This window comes from Halichoeres trimaculatus, unplaced genomic scaffold (assembly GCF_033239565.1).
Source record: "Halichoeres trimaculatus isolate MK-OKI-2021-1 unplaced genomic scaffold, fHalTri1.1 fHalTri1_scaffold_12, whole genome shotgun sequence".
Lineage (NCBI taxonomy): Eukaryota > Metazoa > Chordata > Actinopteri > Labriformes > Labridae > Halichoeres > Halichoeres trimaculatus.
Window position 1 is genome coordinate 34,899,469 of NW_027437190.1, and position 20,937 is coordinate 34,920,405.

Genomic DNA, 20,937 nt, shown 5'->3' on the forward strand with positions numbered 1-20,937 from the left:
AACAAGTTTTAATTTTGTACACATTATGTTCTGTTATTTTGTTCTAATTATTCATACTTTTTCATTATTTAGGACCACGTGATAGCAAAATGGGTGCACTTGAAAGTTCTTGTGTGCAGGACACAAAAGTGTTTACTAGTTGTGTCATTAGGGGCTCTGTACTTTTCTCAATTTAACTTATTTTTTACACATTGTTCTCAAAACTTACACTTTAATTTTAGAAAACAACAAAAAAAAGTACATTTATAAATCAAAAACTGATTGGCTACGTTAACTTTTGAAGGAAAAACAAATACAAATACCAAAAAAAAAACATTGTTAAGATTTTTATCTAAGCTCACGAAGAGGAAAAGCTTGATTTTATTTTTAACCATAATTTTGAACATTGGTGGATTATCTTTACTGCTGTATCAACACTCGCTGCCGCTCTTATTTTGTAGCGTAACCGGAAGTCACGTGTTCGTTCTTGTTTACACTGACCGTGTGTCTGTGGATGATGATGTGGGGACCAGGCGGTGCAGAGGGGACTCTAGCCGGTTAGTTGTCCTCCTTTATGGCAGCAGTGTCGTTGAAATGTCCGTGTGTGTGTCTGCTGCTGCTGCTGTGGCTCTGCGGGCGGCTGACCGGGACCGGAAACAGCCGGTAAGACCTCCGGTTCCTCTTTATGACAGCTGACAGAGGTAGCATGTTAGCAGGTCACTCAGAGCTCATGTGATAAACAGAGGAAGTTTACTCTGCTTCTTTTTAATGTGACTTTAAAATCTAACAGACTTAAACATAATAAGTTAACAGAGTATTAGTTAAAACAGAGCTTTTATCTTATGCTAAATTAGCATTACAAGCTAATGAGCAACTTCCGTCTGTATCTCAGCACAAAGTCCATATATTTAGAGTGGCTTATCTCAAACTTCACACACTTCCAGTCCACAGTGCTCTCAAACATTTAAATTAACTCACATTTCATCATTTACACAAGCTGCAGTTAGCGTGCTAACATTTACCCTTTTGTTTACAGTCAGTAAATTCAGCCTGAGCTGTGAGGTGAAATGTGTTAACGGCTCAGTATTAATCCCTAAGGCAAACCCAGAGTCACAAACGAGTCCTGTCGACACGTTTCAGTTTCTTTCTTAAAGTTAACTGACATTTTCTGTTGAAATGTTGCTGCAGTTTGACTTTCCGGCCACAAGATGGCGCTGTTATAGCATTTTATACGCTTACAAAGCTTGACACGAACCATCCATCATCTGGTTACATTTATAAATTCATAGGAAAAAAAAAAGATCTTTAAAGAAGATTTACCAATTAGTGATGTCATGATTTGAGCAAGTCTCATTTACTTCTCATTGAAATCTCGTGACTCATCCAAGAGTCTCATCCAGATATCACTCTAACACAAGTTTACCTCAAAATGTTTAACTTTGTAAAAGTTAACCCTCCAAAAACTGTAAGCTAAGCACGTTTTTGTCTTATTAAGTCCTTATATAAGACTTATTCGCCTGAAAAATCCAGAAAAATGTCTTCCTTCAAGAAATTAATAAAATCTGCCAATGTAATAAGATGACTTTAAGTGAAAAAGATAATTAATTGTGTTTTATGCGTCAAATAAAAGCATATTTCAAACTGACAGACTCTGAATCCAGAGCACATTAAGTTGATTAAATAAGAAAATGATGTTGCTGTGACCTTGTGTTGCATCTACACACACACACACACACACACACACACACACACACACACACACACAGCCCACAAGTTACTAGGCCTTGACATTGCTGTTACATAACCGTGTCCCCTCCCCCTGCTAAGACCTCAACCTAACCTCGTTTGTGTGCAGCTTTCAGTTCCGCAAATTGAAGTGAAAATTACAGCGTTTTATCCTGAGTGCTTCACTGTTTCTTTCACACACACACACACACACACACACACACACACACACACACACACACACACACACACCACTGTGCATCAGCCCTGAATGCCTCCCCCTACAGTCTCACTGTGTCCCAGACGTACATTGATTTTTCAGAATGGCTTTAAGGATGCAAACTTTATCCCTGTGATAGGGTGCTGAAGAGAAGACAAGAGAAGGGTTGTGCCATGAGCCCACTTTTTCAAAAAAAAAAATCAGATTATAAATTTGCAGGATATTTGATTTTTACAGAGAGGAGAATAGTTATTTTTGTGGAGCTTTTTTTGTTTTTCTGGAATCGTCTGTTGAAAGAAAATAACTTACAGCTTAAAGAGGGGGTATGATGGTTGTTTTCAGACTTCATCTTTCTTTATTTTTCCTTTAATAGCTCCATCCTATCATTACGTGGTTTAAATATCAAACAATTCTTCACTTATATCAGGCTGCTTCCTTTTAAAATCCAAATTTCAGCTACTGTCTCTTTAAGGAACTTCAAAGCAATTCAGAACCCAACATTCCGGAACCCTCTCAGAATTCTGTTGCTGTGCTCAAAAGTCCTGTTTCTCTTTTCTTTTAGAATGACAAACGTAACCCTTGAAGGAGGTTTACCAACGGATGATGTTATGAAGCTATTTTGATTTCCAAATATTTTCAAATCAGTCATTCCAAAGAATTGTTGTTGTTACTTAGAGTTTAAAGAGGGGTTATTCTGCTCATTTTACGTTTATCTTGTCCGTCTGATATATTTGTCGTAGCTTTACATGATTTCAGTCTGAAAAAGTGTTTTTTTCCTAATCCCAGGCTTTTGTCTTTGAAACCCCAAATTTCAGCTACTGTCTCTTTAAGAAACTTTAAAGAACTTCTGATCCCAGCATTCCGGAACCTGCCTAACATTCCGTTGCTGTGCTCCAAATTCATATTTGCCTTTTAAAACAACAATTTTTGGTCTTCCAAAATTTTTCTACCACTGATGATGTCATAATGTGAGCAAACCTCATTTTTATCTCTTTGAAATCTTGTGTGACTTCTTGAAAAAGCCGTTTAAAGCAGCCCAAAGTGTCCTGAGATTACAGAAACATGTTTCCGTTTTACCTGAAAAACTTTGCTAAAGTTTAGTGTTGATGTCTGACATATCTAACATTTAAATATGTAGTGGTTTTTTTCGTCCAACAAAAAAGAGCAGGCCTAAATTTTTGATTTCCAAAACTTTTAAATCTGTGACTCCAAGAAATAGTTACTAGGAGGTTAAAGAGGGGTTATCCTGCTCTTTTCACACTTTATCTTGTCCGTCTGATAAATTTGTAGTAGCTTTACATGATTTCAATCTGAAAAAGAGTTTTTCCTAATAATCCCAGGCTGCTGTTTTTGAAAACACAAATTTCAGCTACTGTCTCTTTAAGAAACTTTAAAGAACTTCTGAACCCAACATTCTGGAACCTGCCTAACATTCCGTTGCTGTGCTCCAAGTTCATATTTGCCTTTTAAAACACCAATTTTGGTCTTTTAAATTTTTTCTACCACTGATGATGTCATAATGTGAGCAAATCTCGTTGTGATCTCGCTGAAATCTCGTGTGAGCCTGCAGCCTGAACCTGAGGTTACATCAACATTTGAATCTCTTACATTTAAAATTTTACCACATTTGTTTTCAGCATCCAACATTCCTGATTAATATTTGTTGTAAAAAAAAAAAAACACACCCACACACACCAGCTCTTAAAGTCTAACAACCTTTGTCCTGAACCAGAAAACCACGTTCTCTCTAAAATATGTGAGCACAGATTTTACATCTTTGACCTGAAAACCTGCAAACCAAACGTCAAGGTCTGAAACATGATGTTACTTCATTTCCTCCTCTCATCTTCTGCCAGATCCTCCCATGTTTTGTATGATCTTCGTCTCTTGGCATGTTAACCCCTCAGAGTCAGGGTCTGACCTCTTCTTTGCTGTTTTAACTTTTGGAGCAGAGTTTGTCTCATGAACGTAAACTCGTCTTCCAGGGACTGATGGGCGTGTTTCAGCAGAAACAACAAAAACAGAGCGTAAGCAGTAAAAGTTAAACATTAAAATAAAGAAGAAGGAAACTGGAGTCTGAGAAACCAGATAGAGCATGAGTTGTTTTCCACACAGGACCTGAGAGAAACCACAGCTCGGTCGTTTGGAAAAACACATTCCTGCATGTGATGAAACTGTTTGACTTTCTGAGGCTGTGAAGAAATCAGTCAACATGAACCAACGCAGGAATATTTTTTATCAATACTTGAAAATAATTTACTGTGAGCACTGTGAGAAAGTGTTTTTTCCTGATACTGAGTCACCAGGTCATGAAGATGTCTTAATACTTTGATTTTTATTATAAAAGGTGATATTATGATTTGACGTTATTAATTATTTAGTGGTTTTAAGAATTTTTTGGTTGCACACTAAACCATAATGGTGATCAAAATGCTGCTCTGTGTTGTTTGTAAGTGCTGAATCCTGTGCTGAAGTGTCAGAAACTGCAGTTCCTTGAGTGTCCACTAGGGGCTGGCTGTAGTAACACTAGAAAGTACATACACACCCATTCAAAAAGGCTGATTTTTGCAGCAGGAACAAAAATATTTTACAGTCTGGTTCAAACTCTTGGCTCAAATGCAGTGAGGTTGAGCTGACGATGGGCTTCAAAACCCTGCATTAGAAACAGATGGGTGACATCACAGAGACTATGTAGCAACACAGCCACCTGGAGTTTTAGCCCTGAATCAACAAATATTGTCTCAAAAGCTCCCTGTTTACTCTAGATTTAAGTGTATGGTAAAAGTTAAAGTTTATACTGTGAAACACGCCACATTTATACGTGTATAAAATACATGTTAGAAGTTGTTGCGTTGAGACGTCACATTCTTTTTTACGCTGTTGGACAGCAAATTTAACCGCAAAGTCACGGTTATTGACCACGACTGGGTCTGAACTGTGAACAGCTCTCACGTCATAGCTGTATGGAAAGTTGTATGAGGGCTTTTTCTGGCTAACTGAACCGAGGGACCAAGGGCTAGTAGCTAGCTAGCTATTTTGCTAACAGTAGCCACAGTTAGCATACTTGTAAACATCATTTACCTGCAGAGTATCTGGTCCTGTTTCTAACATGTTACATTAGTTGTGCTCAATTTTAACATTTTTATGAGTATTTTCTGACATTTAGAAATTAAAAGATTAAGGATTCCGGAATTTTCTTCATTAATTTTCTTCGCAGATTTGGCCCTTCGCAAACATTGAACTAATATGATATAATATGATATGTGGAAAATTAGATAACAAAAACAGCTTTTCCTCCAGCTCTTAAACCTTTATTTAAAAAAAAACACATTAGCAACAATTATGTTTACATTGAGGTGGAGTTCCCCAAGGCTCTATTCTTGGTCCCTGCTTTTTCTCCCTTTACCTTCTTCCTCTTGGCCTGATTCTTAAAAAGCATGGCACACTCAGATTTACCTGTCATTACCTTACCTACCTACCTACCTACCTACCTACCACGTCTCTTGGCGTAAGAGTCGACAGTGATTTTAAATTGGATCAACAAATAAATCCATTTGTTTAATCCAGTTTTTATCACCTCAGGCTTTTATCCAAGATTAAATCGGTTTTATCTTTGAATGACGTTGAGCGAGTGTGCTTTAATGCCTACACAGTTGGACTGTAATTCACATGATGGGTACACGAAAACATGAACACATCACCCCAACTAGTATCACTAATAATTATTCACTCAGCACGTCTAAGTCTCTATGACAACACCACGTCGGCTGATCAAGTTTAGTAGAGAGAAGAGATAAAACAAAGAGATCTGTGTTTTTCTCTGCTGAAAATGATTTCTGTGATTAATTTTGTAAGGGTGGTGGACACTGGAGCCTAACTGTCAGACAGAAAAAGGACAGAAGAGCAGAAGAAAGAGAAACAGGAGAGAGATAGAGCACGAGCTAAAGGCTAATTAGCTGGACATAGCTAACCAGGATTCACTAACGTTAAACGTTACAGACATGTCTCAGAGCACCGGGCTGTGAGGAGAGATAAATAAACAGCTACTAAACTACGGTACAAACTGACAGTGTTTATTTTTTGTCACGTTAGCTTCCAGATACATCGGAGCATGGAGCTGCCGATAGCACTACATGTAGCCAGCTGCTACAATGTTTGCTTGATGTCTAGTTTTGAACTGTATCGCTAACTGTACTGATAAATACCTTGCCTCTGTGCGTTGTATCCTGTAAAAAGTTGACTTGAACAAAGAAAATTTGTTTTGATCTGAACACACGCCTCGCTAAAAGTATTTCCCGACAGTGTGCGGAGACTCCAGGCCACAAGATGGCGAGGGAGGGCGATCAAAACAGATCCTCCTGACAGCATCTTAAAAAAAAAAGGTGTTAGTACGTAAACCATCTTTAAGAAGATCATTATGATTTAATTTTCTGAATTCGGTGAAACTGACGCGACGATAAACAATGGTAATTCTACAGTTTATCGTGGTTATGAAACTAAAGCGCTTTACGGCCCTGTTTTTCAGCTTTTCAGTTTTATTTCCCTTCTCATAGAGTCTCACTGGAAGATGACCTGCGGCCATACGCGAAGGGTCACGGCCCCGCCCACTCCCACCGCTACGTCAGGGACTGCCAGCCTGTGGCTCACGGTAACACCACCCACGAGAGCTGGCCGTCCAGCAGCTTCATCGGGACGCCCGTGGCGGAGTCCTCCTCCTTCGTGTCCAAAGTGCCGGGAAGCGACAGATGGGTGTACGGTCAGTGGACGCGTCTTAGTTTGAGTCACCTCTGATCCTTTCCTCCACACTGACTCTCACGCCATCTCCAGGTCACATGACGGTGGTCCACGACCCGCTGAGGTCAGTGTCGGTGTTGGAGCCGGCGGGCCCAGGCGGCTGTGAGGTGAAAACGAGAGCGACCGTCGAGGAGACGGCCTCGGCTGCTGGGTGTCTGTATGCTCAGAACGGTGGCTTCTTCGACACCAGGAGGGGCTCGTGTCTGGGGAACGTGGTGAGCGACGGCCGGCTGGTGCTGGACAGCGGCGGCGTCCAGAACGCACAGTTTGGGATCAGGAGGGACGGCAGCCTGGTGTTTGGGTAAGAGACACAAAACCAGGATTTCAACAGCTTTTATTTTGAAAGGGCTGGTGCCACCATTCTCCAGGAGAGTAAACATCAGTGTCGCAACGTTTCTGTGAATATCTAGAAACCAATTATTGCACAAACTTCTTTTTTCAGCAACAACAGAGCTGAAACCTCTCAGCTGTGTTTCTCTCTGATAACGGCCATAAAACACAGCCTGATGTTGACACGTCGGACGCTTTAATATCTCTCTGTTTGCTCAGTTTGAGATCACACAGCTGTCGTCGTGCCCGCTCTGTGGGGTTTTACGACTCCTGGTTTTGATTCACCTGAGCTGCAGAGATAACGGTCAGGTTATCTGTGACCAGCTGTTCCTCTCAGATCCAAGATGTCGGCGTTAAAGACACAAACTGAGTGGGTTTGGTTAAAGATAGCATCACCTGGTGACCGTTTTCTAATAATTCACTGAGTTTAAATACATATCCGACCTCGACCACAGGTGTAAACAAACAAACAGGAGTGTGTGTGTTTCCTGCAGCAGGTTGTGTGGGTGTTGTGGGTTTAATCTCCAGGAATAGTGCGGCTGAAATATATTAAGGTTGAATGTAAACCACAGGAAACCACAGGCGGTCACATGCTCACTCTGTGAAACACGTTCAGGTACTCCAGGAGACGGGCAGGGATTTGAGGAAGAGTAAACAAGTCTTAAAGAAACGGTGCACACAAAATAATTTAGGTCTTTAAAACAGTATGCATGCAAACTGTCACATAAAGGTTGTTTGATAAATCAGTGTCAAAATACTCACAGGTAAATGTTTTCCGACACAAAGATAAAAGTTACGAGCAGGTACATGGCTGACTACGGCAAGCTCAGGGTTCCGAACAACTCAAATTACTGTACCTGAACATTCATAATTTTGTTCTTGTAAGTGTTAAGGGACCAAAAGCTAAGTTATCTTATTCATTATATTTTTTGATTAATTGGCTGAAGAATCGGTTATATGAATTTTTTGCCGAATATCAGAATCAGCATCAGCCTAAAACAAAGAACATCAGTTAGTTCACAATTCAAACTTCTTGTGTTTTCGTTTGTCTGCAGATGGCAAGTTTTCTCTCTAGCCGTGCAGTGATCCCAACTTGAAAGGAAGCATAAACTCCTCAAAATATGCCTGATTTCACTCATGAAAGCATGACAGAAAAATTCTCCTCAAGCAGATAAATATAACAACATTAAAAAATAATCAAAATAAGCATAAAGTTTCAGCATTTTGAAAGAAAGATGCCCCTCCAGTGGCAGCTCCAATCAAATTCAAAGCTCTTCTTCTGGCTTACAAAACAGAAACAAGATCAGCTCCTGCCTACCTGGGGTCCCTCATCCAGGTCTACTCTCCTTCTGGTCCTCTACGCTCTGCTTGTGAGAGACGCCTGGTGCTCCCAGCCCAGTGTGGCTCCAAATCTCTAGCCAGACTCTTCTCCTCTGTTGTTCCCAAATGGTGAATAAATTACCTAACTGATATTTTTTTGTCTTCCCTCGAGAGTCTAATCACTTCTTGACTCTCCCCTCCAACATATTACAAATAAAAATGAAACTTTTTGAAAAAAGAGGAGTTACATCTTCAAATCACCACAACAATCGGATGTGAGAAACATTTCTACCAGGTGTTTTGATTTTTTATAGTTTGACCACAGCCCATCTGGAATGACTGGGGAGATGGATTTTTTGACCTGTACTGCAGCCAGCCACCAGGGGGAGCAGTTTTTGTGGAGACCTCACTTCAAGCAGAGCAAGATGACATCCATTTTTTAATGAAAGTGTAGATTTGTAGAAAGTTAAACTAAAGCTTAAACTTATGTTTTGCTATCAAATAACTGAATCTATTTTCATTAATCTCCAGAAATTAAAAATTAGATTTTTGTTTTGATTTAACTGAAGGAATAATTTCAAATTGATCAGATATATTCATTTATGATTCCTGGTTTTGAGTTTTGAACCTTTTAGCGAGCACGCTATTCACCTCCTGGCAGACGCACGCTCCTCACCTACTCCAGGTGCAGATGTAGGTCAAACCGTGAAGGAAATCTGCTTTTTTAATCGATAAAAAGCTAAAGATGATTTATCTGTTTCTTTTTAAATACCTGCTTTCTTTAATCCCTAATCAACATTACGTGATCTGTAAGATTCACAGTCCCCATTCGTTTATTTATCTACATAACAGCACGTGAGGATTTTGATTAACTTATCGAATAAAAATAAGCTGCTTTTCCACACAGTCTTTCTTTTTTTTCTTTATCTTACCTCGGTATAAAAGTCATTGAACCTTTTGTTGAACTGTGGTTCGACTCGACAGCAGAGGAGTTATGCAGGCGAGCCGGCCGGTTTATGTTGGCGTCAGTTCAGGAGAGTGATAACAGTGATAACGCTGAGCACACATGAAGATACACATGAAGATACACATGAAGATAGACGTCAGGACACTCACCTTCACCGGGCAGAATTCAGCTCATCATCTGCCAGCTTAAACAAACCATTACCACACCTGTAATCCCATCAGTCCCAGTTAACCAGCTGGTTTCAGCCTGGCCAGCTCCGGGCTGTGGTCAGACTGGAATAGAAACTCTGGCGGCTGATTTGAGGTTAGGTAATGAGGTAAGATGAATCCTCTCTGAGAAGCAGCAGAGATATTTAACATTAAAAATAACCTCAGGGGGCACGGCGGGGTCACTTGTGTAACTGGACGTTGGGGCTTTGGGCCAGCTGCTAACACATCGGTTTGAGGATCAGGGGCTGAGTTACAGCGAGCAGACGCTGAGCTGCGGTTACATAAGAGGAGAAGACCCTGGACCAAGGGTTTCCAAACTTTTCAGAGGCGCTGGAGACAAAAAAGAGGCAAAAACAAACAAAAAAAGGCCTGAAATAAACAAATCAGCTGATTCTGCTCCACCGTCAACAAAGAGATCAAAGATTTTCTTTTTGCATCCTTTGGCATCAAGTTTATCCTTTATTTTTGTTAGGGCAGAGTTAAAGATGCTCTCTCTAAGCTATCATTTCAGTTCAGGGTCCGTATGAATTTCCGGCCATTAGCGAGGAAAACGGACTGTTTATCCTAAAGGCAGAAAAAAAACAATGGATTAGCGGTGTGCATGCAGGCGCTAACGGCAGGATAACGGCGCCTGTTCGGTTGTTCAAAGGCAGACGTCGCTAAATGCGTTACCGTTTGAGACCAAATATGTAAAAACAGTGGACAATCCTTTGGAAAAGTGGTGTTGTGAAGCCATACAGCAACTTTAGGTTTAGGAGACACAACATTTTTTCAGTGAACAGATGAGATAAAGGAGGCAAACAAGGTTTAAGACCGGCGAGGCCCGCTGCCTTCAGGTTTTACACGCCTGGGTCCGTCCAAGATGTGTGTGGTGACATGTCGAAGTTTTGAATAGAATAAAACTTTATTGTCATTGTAACAAGTACAACGAAATTGAAGTCACAGCAGCAATCAAGAAAACTAAAGTAAGAAAGTGTATAGAAAGAAAATAGCTGCTGACAGCTTGTCCATCATTGTCCAGTCAGCCAGCCTCCACCTCCACAGGGTCCAGGACTGAGCTTCTTCAGCAGTCTGTTCAGTCTCTGTCTCCTGGATCCTGTCTGCTCACAGCAGGTGAAGCTCTTCACATGTGGCGTTGGTGTCTGCTGTTAGCTCTGTTAGCCATGTCTGTGAATAGCATGATGCTACTCTGCCCTCTGGTATCCCCTCTGTTGCTGGGTTAGCACAGCTAGCTCGTCCATCTTATTGGAGATAGATCTTACGTTCCCAATAACGATGGATGGAAGGACAGGTCCACGTCGTCACTTCTTAGCTCACACCTGAGAACCAGCACGTCGTCCTCACCTCCTTCTCCTCACCTTGTGGGAAACATCCGGCCTAGCACCAATTAGCATTGACATGCTACAGGCTGCTAACAGCTGATTTCACATGTAAACAATGCAGCCATGGTTACATGTAGGATCTCCAGACAAACACAGGAGGAAAAATAGCAAAAATATCACTGAAGAAAAAAACAGTTTTGTGACCACGACCAGCAAATGAGCCAAACCAAGTGATGATCCACTCCAAATACAAAGATGACAAAAAAGAGATGAAAAAATTACAAGAAACAGACAAAGAAGAGAGAGCTGCAGCAACAGGCAGCCATTGCCAACAGGGCGTCGCCTAGCAACCAAATAAATCATAAACTGCTTAAAGAGTTATTCATCGAGGTACTGGGGCATTGCTGCGGCGCTTGATCCTCAAAGCAGCTTAAATGTTGCTGATTTTATTATTTAAGTTTTCTACTGAGCACTCGGAAACACCACCGCGTTTGCTTTGTTCAAGATCGCCAAACTTTCTCTTTGTTTTTTTCTGATTGACTGGCTGACAGGGGAGACAAAATTGATGTATCATAGAATCATGATTTCTTGTTGCATTTTTTTTATTTTTTCCAAACTTATGTCTTTAGCTTTAGGCATTGTGTATAAGCTGGGTTGAAAAAAAAAGTTTAGTCAGATCCCCTGAATAAGTCCTAAAATCTGACTCACATGTGATGTGCGGTTTTTAGCAAAATGTGGCTCTTGATATAGTCTGTAAACATCATCATCATCATTCAAGTTTTTCACTTGGTCTCGTTTTAGAGAAGCAAGCTAAAAGTTGCAAAAATCATAAGAAATCAGAATTTAATTCGAATCAGCACCCCAAAAATCATAAAAGAATCAAACTGGGAAAAAAGCATATCGTCCAAGCCCAAGTAGCTAACAGCTGTTTGAACTTTGTTGGATGAGGTTTTTCAGGAGTTTCCTCTTATTTTTGACGTAATCTGCACCTGCGTTACTTTCATGGTGTAATAAGATAACTGGCTGATTGTTAGCAGACGTACATGCGGCTAACGCTGCAGCCAAATGGGCCGTTCCATAACAGAGAAATGGTGCTCATGGGAAACGTAGTCTCTGTCCCGGAAAAAAGCACCACTGCTCCTGACCACAGGTGTTGCTGCAATCGACGTCCAACAGACACAGAAACAAGTGTCCATTTGTTTGAATGGCAACATCGGTTATCTGTGACTGTTTACATCCGGGTAGTAGAGCTTTAGAGCTGACATTGGTGAGAGTTACAGCTCCAGCTAGTGGCAAATTTTAAAAGTTTGTCAAAATTTGCTCTAAAAGTGATTTTCAATCACTTTTAGACACAAACTCTTTGAAAGAGTTCTGGTTCTGGTGTTTGTGAATCAGACATTTCTTCTGCCATGACTCATTTGCATAAACACAGGTATTCAAATACAGCAGACAGCGCTGACACACGGAGACGCTGCTTCGCCTGCAGAGCGTTTAACCCTTTGCGAGCTCTCCGGGGATCAGGGGATGTCTGTGTGTCTGATCCAGCTCAGCGTGGTCTCAGTGCGACCCTGTACCAGAGCCTTATACAGTGATCTGTGGCGCCCCCTCTGCCAGCACCGTGAGGCTGACGGTTTGAAGTTTAAACAACTCTCTGATGAATTCAGGTTGAGTTTGGTCCAAACGAGTGTCATAACGTTTCAGATAATCACTCCACTTTCATCCAGTTTCTGATTTATCCCTCCGTCACCTCGTCCTCCCAGGGATTAGTCTTTAATAAAGCTTCAATTACCTGTGGATGAGTCACCTGCAGAGTGAACGCAGCGCTCACCTCTCTTCTGTCCTTGGTACAAATGTTCCTCCGGACTAAGTGGATTAGCAGCAACAATGCAGGTGTGAGTGTCTGATTACCGTCGCTTTAAAGTTCACACGCTTAACCCCGATTATCCTCCTCTCAGGTATCTGTCTCAGGAAGACGTTTTGGACGAGACGAACCCGTTTGTGCAGCTGATCAGCGGCGTGGTGTGGCTCCTGAGGAAAGGAGAGGTGTACATCAACCAGAGCCTGAAGGCCGAGTGCGACAAGACGCAGGAGACAGGTAGAGACGTCCACGCACAGTCACACGGGAACAAAACAGCAGGTCATGGTTTGTTGGAAATAGCTTGTAAAGCAGTAGTTTGTCCAGCTACGAAACAAGGTTAACCACCAAAAAACTGAGTTTTTACCAAATAAACTCACTGATAAGAGTCGCTGGTGTTTCAGTGGAATGTGTGACCCTGTGAACTGGTGACTGTCAGTCGACTCGAACTCCAGAAACTGCTTTTAGTTTGTATCTAAAGATAAATCTGATGGGTTTATGATCACTTTAGGATAGAAAATAAACTAGGGTGCATTCACACTGACCTATTTCATGTTGTAACAGCCCTAGGGTTGGGTACCTTTCACATTTGAAATAATACGGTAGCAATGCCCGGTACCCGGCAATCTGTTGTGGTTCTCAACGGTACCAATTATCGGTACTTTTTTGTATTTATGTGCTAAAAAATGTATATTTTATATGCGAATTTTTAAATTTAACATATTTATTCTTCAATATATAACCAATGCTGTGTTCATTTCCAGTATGGAAAATCCCCTTCTCTTCCACTCCCTCACAGTCACAAGGATGGGTTCGGGTACCTAAACATGGTACCTTTTGATTCTATGTGAATCAGTACTCTGTACCTTTGACAGAATTCGGTCAGTACCTATAAAAGTAACTAATTCCGTACCCATCCCTGAACAGCCCAATCAGTGACATGTTTAGCTAAAGGTCGACAGTTTGCCAGGTCACAGTCGTATCAGTGGAAATCCAGTTTTGATCCAGAATTGATTCATAAAAGTGACAGGAAGTTTTTATTTTACAATTTCTAAACTGCAACTTTTTTTCCAAATTTTTTTTTTTTAGTTTATTTTTTTTTTTTCAAAATTTTTTTTTCCGTCTTCTATTTAAAAAAAAAAAAATTCAAAATTTTTTATTATTATTATTATTTTATTATTATTATTATTATTATTATTATTATTATTATTATTATTATTTACATCGTAATTTTTAAAAAATATTTTGATAGGAAAAAAGTTGCCACTTTTCTCCAGCAAAGGGCGAAATGTGTTTCCTTGACTGCCTAGTATTGCACTTTAAATGAAATCAACACTCCAAAAACTGTAAAAGAATCAAATCGGGAGATTAGCTCGTCATCCCAGCCCTTATGTTTAGATAAATGTGTCATAATCTGCTCATTAGATCAGGATTTAACGATGATTTTAAGCTGTTTGGGAAGGGTGCGTCCCGCTCGGTCAACGGGCTCCTTTAGGGAGCGCTCAGTCGGCTCCGTTCCAAGCTGTTTTGGGTTTTTAGAAACAGCTTCAGCTTTTGACGGCTTTGTCTGTAGAGCTCGTCTTCTTTCAAGAGTTAAATCCATAAGCAGTGAAATAAAGCTCCACTGAAACCAGAACAGGCTGAATATCCCACTTGCTAACAGGCTAACTGCAGCGCTACATGACTTGTCCGCACCTTCTATGGTGTCATTATCCAATAAAACTTCTTATTCTTTCATACATTTTTTTGGGCTTGCTACTTTTACAAATTTTCACCAATTTTTCACCATTTAACTTTTGAAATGTTGGACATGTTCAGGAAAATTGTGTGTGCACGTTTCACATTTCTAACCCTTGTTCATTTTTAAATATTCAGCATTTTACTAATTTTTTTTGGCCCATTAAAATAAAAGGAGATGATCCATCACCATGGAAACCACACAGTTGATGATGTCATAAGGGGTTAGGGCTCAGCATTTCAATGTCCAGCATTTGCTGCAAGAAAGTCCCCCCCCTCTCTTTAGTTTTTGCTGAAAGGCTGTTGTACTGCCCTCTGCTGGTCTGGTGCTGTTTTGCATAATCTACCTGGGTCTTCAGTCCAGGTCAAAGGGGAACCAAAGGGACCATTTACTTTGGGAGTTATTAGATCTTCTGGAAACAAAGTGGAAGGGTTTGATTCATATTGACCCACTTTTGGACTCAGCCCTAGTGGATATTTGGGGAACTGCAGTTTTTGGCCTAAATGTTTCAGTTTGATTTGTGCTTAAATGAGTTAAATCTGTGAAATCACCTGTTTTAGATCCAAAAATGAGGTAGAAATACTGAACAGCTGATTGTTTCCTAACAGAAGACCTCTCAGCCACAGAATCAGACGAATAAACCTGGTTTCTGTATCAGCAGCTGTTCAGACCTTATCAAGGTTTTCCCTGAATCCCAGTTTATTTCTCTCAGTTAATCAAACTCCCTGATCCCTCTCTGACTCTCCACGTTCCCCTGGGTTCACCTCAGCCCGGTCCAACGGGTAGACACAGACCTGGACCAGCCTGGGCTCAGCTGTAATTAAGTGAAACTTTATCTGCGAGCGCTGCCCGGCTGTGTTTGTATAACGCAGAGTCTCGCCTGTGACCTGATGTGACTCCATCACACCACCTAAACACAACACTGCCATGTTTTATTCACAACGACAGGCACGCGGAGCCACCAGAGGTTACGTCAGGTCTCCGCTCAGCACACGCCTTCAATCTGACACAAATACCACAGATCTGAGAGGAGTCGCTGTGATACAGACGCAGAGTTTCTCAGAACTGATCCGTCTGTGTTTACATGGCGCTGAAACCTGATCCCTGCTTTGAATGAACTCATCGCACTGTTATCAAACTCTGCAGACCGACACGGCCTCGAGTTACAGAGCTGGTACGAGCATCAGCTGTTAAACCAAACATTAATTTAAAGACATGAAAAAAGTTTTTTATTTGACCTGAGTTGGAAAAAAACCCTTTGAGCTCTGCTTTTTGACACCTGTCACCTGTTTTTCTTACTGTATGTTGAATAACTCAAACACCTGTAACTTGGTCAAAACTTCAAAAATGCAGTTACACAATACCTCTATTACATAATTTTATGCTCCTGTTTTAAACAGCTGAGCCGCCTGAACGGAGGTTAAAGTTTAAACCTTTTCCCCCTAATTTCAAAAAAGGATCTAAAGTAACAATCCTGGACGTTCAGACTGAGCGTGTGCAGACTTTTACTGTGTGCTACAAACTGAGTCAACCCCTGCTAAAAACTGTCAGTTTTATTGAATAGATCAAAACATTTGAATTTAACAAACAACAACAATAAATACGCTGCTTAAAATCACCTCGATCCTACACTACGCTAATGGTCTTTAATGTTTAAATAGTGTAGGTTTAAGTTTCTTACAACTGAAATGCTGTATTAGAGAAACTGAAGGGGTAATTCAGCATTTAACCTTTAAACTTGGAAGCTTTGGGAAACAGTTACATGGTAGAAAAGGAGCCGTTCTTAAAGTGTGGTGCAGCCTTTTGTGGGAGGAATATGAAAAGGCCTGAAAAAAAATCAGTAAGTAATATTTTTGGTTGGCTTCAATCTCTGAATATTGATGATTTAAGACATTGACACAGGATGATTTAACTGCAAACTTGCAAGATTTTCTTTTTGAAATTAGATTTTTTCTTTTTAAATATTTGCCATTTTTTTATTTCAGCAACTTTGAAGTATTTGCAAATTTGAGAATTTACCAAATTTTTGTAATTTTTCCAATTTGCTTATTTTTATTTATTTATTTCCCCAGAATTTTTTTTAGCTTTTGCAAATTTTGCACTTTAAAAAAAATAGCAAATTAATGCAATCCAAAATTTATAATGATTTCTATATTTGCAAATGTTTTCAAAATATAAGAAAATTTAAGATTTTTTTTTCAATTTCAGTATTTCTTTTTTGGATTTTTGCAAATTTCTGGTTTATTGGACTTTAAAATTTTTTGACAAGTATCATTTTTCTTCAAAAAACTTTGAAATTCAAAAATTTTTAAGATCTCAGTTTATTTTTATTTTTGCAAATTTATTAAAAATGAAAAAACAAGGACATCACATGAAAAAATTGCAAATGTTAAAATTTTCCACAATTTTGTAATATCAATTTTTTCAGACTTTTAACTTGTGCTAATTTTTGATAATTCCGCAATTTAAAAAACTGCAAAATTTTTTTAATCAGATTTTTTTTTATTTCCTATAATTGCATATTTTTAATTTTTTTTGCAACTTTGTTTCCTTTTTATAACTTTTGCAATGTTTTTTTAAATCAATATTTCATTTTTTTCTGCAAATTTCATGTTTTCTTAATTCGAAACTTTAACGTTTTTTAGATATCTTTTTTTAATTTTTGAAAATGTATTAAAAATTAAGACACTAAATGTACAGTTTTATCAATTATAAAACCTGTGTTTACATAGTCATATATTATATTTTAACCTTATTGAATTTTTATACACTTTTTTGCCTTTAAGATAAAGTTTATTTTGTGGCTCCTGAATGACTTTAATCCAGGTGAGCTGAGGAAAAATGGCCTCCTATGAAAGTAAAGGTTGCAGATTCCTGCCTTAGGTGGATTAATTTAGCACCCAAAAGGTTTAACAAAATGATTTAAAAAAGCAGAATCTGGTCTAACCTTTGCGTGTCACAGAGGTGTGCTGATGTAGTGTGTGCAGACTGAGCTGAGCTTTGCTTTGTTTCTTCTTCATGTTTCTGGGGCAAACAAACTGACCTCAGGAGTTAAATCCACAAAAGCTCCAAGAAAGCTGAAACACGAGTCGACAGAGATGTTTTAGTAACCCAGAGACCTTTTTCTTTGTCCTGCAGGGGTTTTCAAGACTTTCGTGGAAGTGGTGTCGGCCAGGACAGCGGTGGGCCACGACTCTCAGGGACGACTGGTCCTGTTTCAGATCGACGGACAGACGGGAAGCAGGGGGTGAGAAACTAAAGAGCTCCAGATGAGACTTTTGGTCTCTTCTGAATAAATAATGAGCCAGATGATCAGAAAATGAAGTCATATTTTTATTTATTCACCACCCGGTGAGTAGATCAAACACTGTCGTCCTCTGGGGAGTAAAAATGAGTAAAAATCACAGATGGTGATGGTCAAAACAGACGATATTTATTCCAAGTGCAAAATGACTCACACAACCTGGAGTCATCATTAAAGAGCCCTCAGTAAAAAACTGGGTGGATTTAGCAAAGGAAACAAAAACAAACAAATTTTAACCTCATTTTATTCCAAGAAAATATGTTGAAATGAATTTATTTCCCTTTTTATTTGCAAGATTGAAGTCATTACATCTCATTCCTGCCTGTCTCCAGCTGTTCTTATCAATACAAGTGGAAAAACAGGACTTCAGTGGTTACAGATGTATTTAAAACCTGCAGTTCTTCTAATGACCAGCAGGGGGCGACTTCACTGGGTGCAAAAACAATTACCTCACCAGTCTCAGCTGATTCATTCCCCTGGAAAAAAATTGTCTTCCTGGTGTGGTTAAAATTGCCAGCCTGTCTGCACCATCATTACTAAAGGCCCTTCATCTCCTTCTCACTGCCCTCTACTGGTCTGGAGGTGTAACGCAATAACATTTATTATCCATACATCACAGTCCTCATTAGGTAATCTTTGTACGACAACAAAAAGCCACAGAAACCATTTTGAAGTTGCCCTGAACAGGTTTTAAAAAATTCAGGGTGAGGCTACGTTGTGATTGGCTCTCCAGAAACATAAACATAACTTGCATTGTTTCTTTTTCTGTTTACTTTTCTTCTGTAGTACATTTAAATAATAATTCAAACATGACAAAGTGTTTTAAAACTATTTTAATTATTTATATGGATAAAATAATTCCTTTTGTGTGTGTCTGAGAAATCTGCATCAACTATGTTACCTATTGGAAAAAAACATATAAATCAGCAATGGTTTGCTTCAAAGTCACATGCCCAAATCAGCTGAGGTCCCATCCTTTTTGGTGTGAACCTTGAAGAAAGTGTGTCATGTTTCAGCTCCTCCTCATCAATATTTCATCAGAATGATTGTCTGTACATGGGGCGCATTAACTGTTCATCAACTGTGTTACCAACATTTTCTGCTCTTCTTACTATAGATGTTATAAAGAGCAAACTGTGAAGAAAAGGAGCAGAAATATGAGCTGATGGAGGTCAGGTGGTGGGGTGTTCTTTTTCTAGATCAGAGGTCTACAACCTTTACTTTCATAGGAGCCATTTTTCCTCAGCTCACCTGGATTAAAGTCATTCAGGAGCCACAAAATCTACTTTATCTTCACAATAAAGACTTTAAAATGCAGAAAAATTTGTGCAAAGTTGAGTGTAGTTAGTAACTATTGAAACAAGAATCTTCTTTTAATGTCCAAAATTATAAGTGACTTCTTTTTTCAAAAATAAAATTTGAAAAACTTGCAAAAATGAAAAAAAAATTGAAATCACAAAAATATGCAAAAATCAAACTGTTTGCAAAAATTAAGATAAATGAATTTTAAAAATTTGCTAAATTATTCAAGAAAAAAATTCAAGAATTTGCAAAAAATTTCAAAAACAATTTTGGGTCTTCAAAATTTTGCAGAAAAATTAAGATTTTTTTGTAATTTAGAAAAATGGAATTGATTTTTTAAAAATATTCGTGATCTCAAAAATTTTACAAAAAGTAAATAAATAAATGTCTGCAGTAAGTAAGAAGGCCAAAAAATGGAGAAAGTGTTGACTTGCAAAAATAAAAAAAATATCGAAATTACAAAAATATGCAAAATTATATGCAAAAATCAAAATAAATGAATTTTAAAAATATGCAAAATTATTCAAGAAAAAAATCTGCAGTTAGTATTAGGACCAAAAAATTGAGAAAATGTTGACTTGCAAAATAAAAAAAAATGAAATTACAAAAATATGCAAAATTATATGCAAAAATTAAAACAAATGATATTTAAAAAATGCAACATTATTCAAGAAAAAAAGTCATGAATTGAAAAAAATATTGTTTTATAATTTAGAGAATTTGAATTGATTTTCTTAAAATATTTGGGATCTCAAAAATTTAGAAAAAATAAATGAATCAATAAATAAATTTCTGCAGTTAGTAGAAGGGCCAAAAAATGGAGGAAGTGTTGATTGTGTTAGCGTCACTAAATGTAGAGTTGTAGAGACAGGTTTCTCTTTTTTTGTCCTGTCAGCTGGGTTACTGGGGTTTTTGAAACATAATTCTTTTACATTTTGCCTAAACTGAAATAAATGATGAGGGACATTTCTAAGGAGCATAGTCTGACAGAGAAAAGTTGAATAACTTTAAATTCAGTATAAAATTGATTTATGTTGGAAAAAAAGGCACAACTTTTGTCTTGAACACGGTTGAAAAAATTATGTTAAGTTTTTTGTCACTTAGATATTTAAGAATTCATTAGAGCTTAAGCTTGCTGACTAATGAATTAAGCACATTCCAGGTTTATAATTTGCAATCAAATAGAAATGAAACATAAAAAGCACATGTTTTTTTTCACTTTCTGTAAACCTGAAATGTTCCCCTGATTACTGAATCACTCAAACCCTGGTGTTTTGACCTCATGCAGCATGGAGGATATTGTGGGAGGCTGAAGGAGTTAAAGGGTTAAAATAAAGAAACAGAGAATGGAGAGTTAATAAAACCTGATTGTATAAATGATAGATGTGTGGCAGTGGAAAGGTCACTCAGCCCACTAAGACCTCTCCACAGATCGATGTATTGACTCCACTCTTCCTGCAGCGACCTGCAGCTCTGCAGCAGCCGTGGAGATGGATGTGCTGCTGTTAACGACGTGGCTTTGAGAAGCTGACATGTGTGTTCATGTCTGCTGAGCTGTTTATCTCAGCTCAATATCAGACCTTCAGCGCGTGATCGATAAAATGTGTAGAAGGAGAAAACAAAGACCTCCCACTCACATGCTGACCTCCAGAAACACAACAACATGAGCTCTGACTCGGTCTCATACAAGTTCAACTGGGGGCATTTTTCTATTTTTTTTCTATTTTTTTTCTTTGTTCTTTTTTCTATTTACCTCTATTTTCTTTGTCTTTTGTCCTGGATTGTTTTTGACAAACCTGTTCTGTGTCGTTTCCTACGCCTGATTTTTCCATCATGTTCAGATTTTTGAGTGTTTTTACAAAAACAAACTCC

The 20,937-nt window shown here is 38.7% G+C and overlaps 1 protein-coding gene across 1 annotated transcript in view; it reads left to right on the plus strand.

The window, feature by feature from the left end:
- Nucleotides 1-474: 474 nt before the first annotated feature.
- The window catches only part of LOC141801063 (N-acetylglucosamine-1-phosphodiester alpha-N-acetylglucosaminidase-like), a 30,056-nt gene continuing 9,593 nt past the window's right edge, over nucleotides 475-20,937 (plus strand). The window contains exons 1-5 of the mRNA XM_074683961.1: nucleotides 475-642; nucleotides 6,478-6,680; nucleotides 6,752-7,019; nucleotides 12,822-12,961; nucleotides 17,598-17,706. Coding sequence (XP_074540062.1) covers nucleotides 554-642; nucleotides 6,478-6,680; nucleotides 6,752-7,019; nucleotides 12,822-12,961; nucleotides 17,598-17,706 — 809 coding nt within the window. The 5' untranslated portion in view covers nucleotides 475-553. The remainder of the gene's footprint in view (nucleotides 643-6,477; nucleotides 6,681-6,751; nucleotides 7,020-12,821; nucleotides 12,962-17,597; nucleotides 17,707-20,937) is intronic.